Source organism: Myotis lucifugus, unplaced genomic scaffold, assembly GCF_000147115.1.
Source record: "Myotis lucifugus unplaced genomic scaffold, Myoluc2.0 scaffold_421, whole genome shotgun sequence".
Classification (NCBI taxonomy): domain Eukaryota; kingdom Metazoa; phylum Chordata; class Mammalia; order Chiroptera; family Vespertilionidae; genus Myotis; species Myotis lucifugus.
The window spans coordinates 635281-641990 of record NW_005871469.1 but is presented as its reverse complement, the minus strand read 5'-3'; the positions used below and the strand labels follow the sequence as shown (position 1 = coordinate 641990).

Below are 6710 nucleotides of genomic sequence, written 5' to 3'. Positions count from 1 at the left end.
GTTACAGAAGCTAGATTGAGCAAGTTAGTTATCTACAAAGACTAATTATAGTTTCAGGTCTTGGGACCACTGAGTCAACGGAAACACATTTTCTGGAGCCACTGAAGCAATTTAAAGTAATTGTGCTGTCCTGGTCTCCAGGTGCAGGGGAATGTGTTTTGAAAGACTAGTAAAACCACAATCAATGGGGTATTCAATCCACAATCAATGGAGTATTCAATTGAATGGGATCATTTATATAAGTTCAGAAAATCAAAATAACTTTTCTATTATTTTAGCAAGCAGATAAGTACAGAAGCCAGAACAGCAGGGTTAAAATATTTTTTTTTGGGGGGGGGGTTAAAATATTAAACAGCAATTTTTACCCGAGATGGTTGCTACCATGCTTCAAAATCAACCAATGAATGCATAAATAAGTGAACAATAAATCGGTATTTCTCTCTCCCCCCCCCCCTCTCTCTCTGTAAAGATAAATAAATAAATATTTTAATTAAAAAATATTTAAGGAGCATTGACAGGACTCGATAACTGGTTGGATGTGAGAAGTGAAAGCTTACGGGTGACACCCACACACAGCCTCCCTGTTCCTTGAGCAGAGAGGCTAAGAACAGAAAGTGTAGAGACAGGGTCAGGCAGAGCTATGATCAGTTTGCTTAAGGCAAATAATTTTGCTCCAATTTCTTCATTTTAAATAAAGCTGATAATATTATCTACCTGTCGGGATGTCTGTGAGGATTAAAAGAGATGCAAAACCATCAGTTTCCGGGGGACTGGTACAAAGAAATAACTCAATACATGGTAGCTTTCAAGTATACTGATCAGTGCAATATCCTATTGAATTATTCATTTCCATAAACCTTATCCTACTGAAATGTGCCCCCCCCACCCCCCCATAACTTGGAGTGGGTGACTAGCTTTTGTAGCCCCATTTCTAGCCCTGCGGGCGCCCAGCCTGGGTTGGAGCGTAGGGGACCCAGGCTCCGCTCCGGGAAGTCAGACGTGCGAGTGCCTCTGACTCAGTCCCTCTCCTTGTGCCCATTACACGGATGAGCAAACTGAAACCCAGAGCCACGCGGTCACAAGACAAGTTACTGGCGGAGTCCAGTTTCTAGAATCGGATTTTCTGCAGATAGAGGCCTCAGTTCCTCATTTCTCACACCCATCCCCCACGCCCATCCTCGCTCAGAATCAGCACCGTGAAGAGCTGCGCAGTTTTTCTGAGAAGGAAGTTGGATCATCAGTCCCACGAAGCCCGGGGAACTCTAAAAATAAAGGAAGGAAAACCCCTCCCCGCTTCTTGGGTATCTGAATGAGGAAGGATTTTTTTCTAGTTATGAGGCAAGAGGATGCACTCTGCTGAGAGTCCCCCTTGGTTCTGGCTCACACCTCTGGTTTGTGGTCCCCGTTGAGGGGAGATTTGGGGGTCGCGAGGCATCAGTGGGTGATTTTGCGAAGAGGACAGCTGGGAGAAACAGTCGGCGCTCAGACTTCCTCGGCCGCGCTTCAGATGGCGGCTGCCCGGCCACGCCCCCAGCGGCTGGAGAGACCCTTTTCCCAAAATGGAGAGCGGGAAGGGCGAGAACGTCCATCAGAGTTTGGCCCCGCCCCCGAGGACAGCGAGGGCCAATTAGCGACCCGCAGGGCGGGTGCGAGGCCAGGGGAGGAGGCTGCTGTTGCCCCAGCAACCACCCGGGAGGACGGAGGCGGTCGCGGCCTGGGAGGGATCGCGGCGCCGCGGGTCTCTCCCTGCCGGGAAGATCGCGGGAGAGCGCGAGCCAGGCGGGAAGGCAGCGCCGGTGGAGAAAGGGACAGGTCAGGCCCATCAACTCCAGTCCTGAAGCCGCTTTCGCGCCTCCTGTTAGCGGTTCTGAAGTAGGCATAGCGCATGCGTACGCCTGGAGGCGGGGCTTTGCGCCAGCTCTTAGGACGCATGCGGAGTTGAAGCCTTTGCGCTGGTGGGGGCGGAGCCGCTGGCCCTGGGCGGGGCTTCCCTCTGCTGTGAGCTGGAAGTTGTAGAGTTAGGTGCCTGCTCTTCAGCCCGGCCCTCCTCCCCTCTATTTTCCGGGCTTCCCTGGAGAGGCATTTAGGATCGTGTTAAGACCCCACACTCAGTGGTTTGGCGAAACTACTCTGCCATCCTAGTACTGTTCCTTATTTGGCCTGTTTCCTCATCTGTCAGGTGGAAATAACAGTACACTGACCTCCCAGGGCTGTGACTCTGTTTTTACCCTCCTAGGGCTATGGCTGAAGTGCACGTGATCGGGCAGATCGTAGGGGCCACCGGCTTCTCGGAAAGTAGCCTCTTCTGCAAGTGGGGCGTCCACACAGGTATTCCCGACCTGGCTCATTCCCCACTGAATACCAGCCTAGAGGCTCCACCTCCTTCCTTGACCCCCTGGCCCCGCCTCTGAGCCCCATCTCCCATCGGCTCTCAGGACTCCTGGCCCTGACCATACTGTGTCCATGTGTCTCATGCTCCTGTCTTATCCCTTTCCATCCCATCTCTGGGGGCTCTGGCTCCTGCTCTGAACACACAGCCCCTAAGGTTATGGGGCTATAGGCTAGACCCCACACACACACTCCCAATCCTCAGAACACTAGACAGCCTTAACCCCATGGTTTGGACTTCATTCACTGCCCTAGGGGTGTCCTGGGTCCCTCCCCTGTCTTAATTCTTTGCTTAAGAGTCTCCATTTATTGAGTTCTCACTGTAAAATGGAAGTTTCCATTCCAGCTTTACAGAGGAAAGGCCACCCTCTTGTGCATAATTCTCTGTGAGAAGGGAGGAACCTGTTCTGGTAATCATCCAAGCCCATCCATATGGCCCAGGGAGGACCTCAGAGGCCCCAGTGTGCATGTCTCCCATGGGAGGCAGAATAGTGTGGTGGTATGTGTAACGGTCAGGGCCACCAGATCTGGGCTCAAACACTAACTCTCCCATCTGTTAAAGTGGGGCCTGTGAACTTAACCTCTCTGAGTCCCAGATCCTTGTCTGAAAAGCTAATAGCTGAGAGGCAGCACATATTGAGGTTAAGAGCACAAACTGCCTGGGTTCAAAACCAGTTGTTTATTAATTATGTGACTTTGGGCACTTGTCTTTGCCTCAGTTTCCCTGTCTGTACAATGGTAATAATAACAATACTTACCTCATGGGGTGATTGTGCGAACTAAATGAATAACAACGGCATTTAGGAGAGGACCTGGCCTAGTAAGTGTTCACCCAGCTCATGTAAAAATTGGATGGGGTCTTGTTTGTAAAGCTCTGGGTATGTTGCCCAACAAGATAAATGCACATGAAACGAGTGTGGCTACTGCTATCCTTATCTCTGCAGGCCCCGGGTCCTTGGTGGTTGAGATTCCCTGGGAAATTGTGGTCCTCCAGCTGAGCACCTGAAGAGGCAGCTCTGGAGTCAGACTTGGTTTCCAGTCTGGGCCCCATCTGCCCTGTGACCCTGGGCAGGTGCTGTCCCTTCTCTGAGCCTCAGTTTCCTCATCTGTAAAGTGGGATAGATTGTATGTGTAAAGCCGGACTCAAGGCCTGGTGCTTTCCTGGCCTGAATCAGAGAGAACAGTAACTCAACAGTTCACGGGGCTGTTGGGGAGGGGCAGTTAATCCAGCATCGAGCTCAGAGGCAGTCAGATAAAGGGCTTGGACTCTGCAGTGTGACAGAGCTCAGTCTGAATCCAGCTTCACCGTGGCACCTTGGTCTGCTGCAGTCCTGCTGTGCCCCACGTGGAGAACAGTGCTTGACGCACAGTAGGTGTTCAATAAATGTTCATGGAATGAATGGACAAGTGACTTTCCTTCTCAGAGTCTGTTTCTTCACTTGTAAGGTGAGGCTTATATTAGTACCCACCTCCCAGGCCCACTTATTTGTCCAACAAACATTTTTTGAGCACCTTCTGTATACTACTAGTAAGATCTGGTCTTGAGGCCCTGGGAATCAGTAGTATGCAATATCCCTGCTCTCCTGGGGCTCACAGGAGGGGAGACAAAATAAATAAGCAATAAAGAAATGACTGTCATGATTACAGATGGTGGCAGGTACTCAGAACAAATTAGATGAGATAATGTAACGGGGATTAGTTTTGGATACAAGGGTGAGGGAGAACCCCTCTGTAAGAGTGGCGTTTGAGTTGATCCCTGGAAGACGAATAAAAGCCAGGCATGGGGACATCCAGGAGCAGAACTTCCTAGGCAGAGGGAACAGCCAGTGCAAGAAAGGAAATAAAAACAGGATCAGCCCTAGCCGGTTTGGCTGACTGGATAGAGCGTTGGCCTGTGGACTGAAGGGTCCCAGGTTCGATTTTGGCCAAGGGCACATGCCTGGGTTGCAGGCTTGATCCCCAGTAGGGGGCGTGCAGGAGGCAGCCAATCAATGATTCTCTCATCATTGATGTTTCTAGCTCTCTCTTCCTCTCTGAAAATCAATAAAAATATATTTTTTAAAAAACAGGATCAGTGAGGCTAGAGGTAGTGAGGGAAGGGGAGAGTGATAGTAGATGAGTGCAGGAAGGGGGACAAAGGCCAGATATAGGGCTTCGTAAGCTATGGGGAGAGTGTAGACTGGGGGTGGGGTGGGATTAAAAGTCCTAGAGGGCGGATTAAATGGATTCATCACTAAAGTGCTTAGCACAGGGTCTGGCATTTGGTAAGCAATCGGTGCGTTTTTGCTATTATCACCCTCAGTAGGACTGGTCTTATTATGTGCCTTTCACAGTGCGTTCATGCTTTTTGTCGAAGGGCACCCTTGGTCCCATCTTAGTCCTTGGACCAGGCCTCTAAATGCAGTGTGAGAATAGTGACAAAATGATACCCAACACTGATCCCGCACTTACTACGCCCCAGGCACTGTTCTAAGTGCTTTGTGTGTATTAGCTCATTTAATCTGCTCACAAAATGACAAGGAATGCATTATTACACCCACTTGACAGATTGGGAGACTGAGGCAGGAAAAGGTAACTTGCCCAAGTGTGTGCAGGCAGGAAGAAGTCATGCCAGGATCTGAACCCAGCCCTTTGGCCCCAGAGCCCACACTTTGGACCCCCTGTCCCCCAGCGCTAGAAGAAACGGTCTCACAGCCACATTGGCATATCCTTCCTGATGCCTGCCTCCCACCCTTCCCTGCCTCATTAGTGTCCTGGCTCTCATTGTAGGGGCGGCATGGAAAGCTCCTGTCTGGCGTACGGGAGGGCCAAACACAGGTGGACACCCCCCAAATAGGGACATGGCCTACTGTCCCACCCCATTGACCTGCACTTTGCCACCAAAGGCCTCCAAGGTGAGTTCTTGTGCTCAGCCCTGCCCAATGCTTAGGTATTGTATTGTCGAAGAGGATGGAAAAGTGTTTAGCAACACTCCATGGGACTGAGAACACCAACTCCTGTCCCTGCTTCCTCGCCCTTTGAGTCCCTTTCCTGGCCAGGCCTGGCCCTGGAGAGACGGAGCTGAGGCCTCCCATGGCTGGCTCTAGAGCAGCCGTGGGCAATCTACGGCCCGCGGTGCCGGATCCGGCCAGTTTGAAAGGAATAAAACTAAAAAAAAAAAAGAAGACCGTACCCTTTTATGTAATGATGTTTACTTTGAATTTATATTAGTTCACACAAACACTCCATCCATGCTTTTGTCCCGGCCCTCCGGTCCAGTTTAAGAACCCATTGTGGCCCTCGAGTCAAAAAGTTTGCCCACCCCTGCTCTAGAGTGTGTCAGAGGCCAGGGGTGAGGGGAAGGTGGGACCAAGGGGAGAGGAGGGATGGCTTTGCTTTCAAAGAGAGAAACCAAGAGAGTCTTCCATCAAGAGGAAGCTGGAGGGTTTATGAGAGGGAGGGAGGGAGGGCTGGTGGCTGTCCCCAGGCAGGGCTCCTCTGCTGTTCAGAGGAAAAATGAGTTTGCGGGGGAGGAAGGGTATCAGAAAATCTTTTCTGGTGGAAAATTTGGGTCATTGGAGAGGAGTGAATTCCAGGAAATAGCCTAGGTAAATATGCCATATATTTCAACAATATAAATAATAGTTACTGAGGACATGCCCTGTGACGAGTGATGCCGGGGAGGTGTCGGTGACGGAGACAGCTCCTAGCCCTGTCCTCACAGGGTTCACCATCCCATGGGAGGGCAGAGCTGTTCCCAGACAGTGGTAGCCCAGAGTAGGCAGGGATGGGACGGGGAGTTCTGGGGAACTATGGGAGCCAAGAGGAGGCTCCTGGCTGTCAGGGAGTTCAGGGAGGGCTTCCTGGAAGAGGGGATGTTTGAGATGCTGTGAGAGACCAGTGGGAGCCGCCATCTGAATGGGCTGGGGGTTACTCAGCGCCCTTCGGGTTGCTGTCCTCGGGGGCGGGGCCGCCTGAATTCTGGGCAGCGCCACCTAATAAGGCAGAGGGAAGGAAGAGGGAAAGCCCAAAGGGTAAAGTGAGCTAGGGCATTTGGAAGATGGAGGGAGAGCTGGAGGACTGCAGGGGTGAGGTGGCAGGGGACAGGCCATGCAGGGCCTTGAATCCCAGGCCACTGAGCTGAGGCCATCCCCTGAGGGCACTGGGGAGCCACAGCAGGTGACTGACAAGTCAGATTTTGCTTCTAAAAGACCCTTCTGGCTGCTTGTGGGTGATGGGTTGGAGGGTGAGGCAGGCAGGCACTGTCCTTTCACTCTTTAGACCCCACGTTCTCTACTGGTCCCACCAGGCAGCCCCCACCAGGGCCTTTTCACACGTTGTTA

At 51.6% G+C, this 6710-nt stretch overlaps 1 protein-coding gene across 1 annotated transcript in view; it reads left to right on the top strand.

Annotated features, from left to right (window-relative positions):
- The first annotated feature begins 1364 nt into the window (after positions 1-1364).
- The window catches only part of B9D2 (B9 domain containing 2), a 6764-nt gene continuing 1418 nt past the window's right edge, over positions 1365-6710 (top strand). The window contains 5 exon segments of the mRNA XM_014467993.2: positions 1365-1872; positions 2237-2328; positions 5158-5168; positions 5170-5228; positions 5230-5282. Of these exon segments, the coding sequence (XP_014323479.1) occupies positions 1508-1872; positions 2237-2328; positions 5158-5168; positions 5170-5228; positions 5230-5282 (580 nt within the window). The 5' untranslated portion in view covers positions 1365-1507.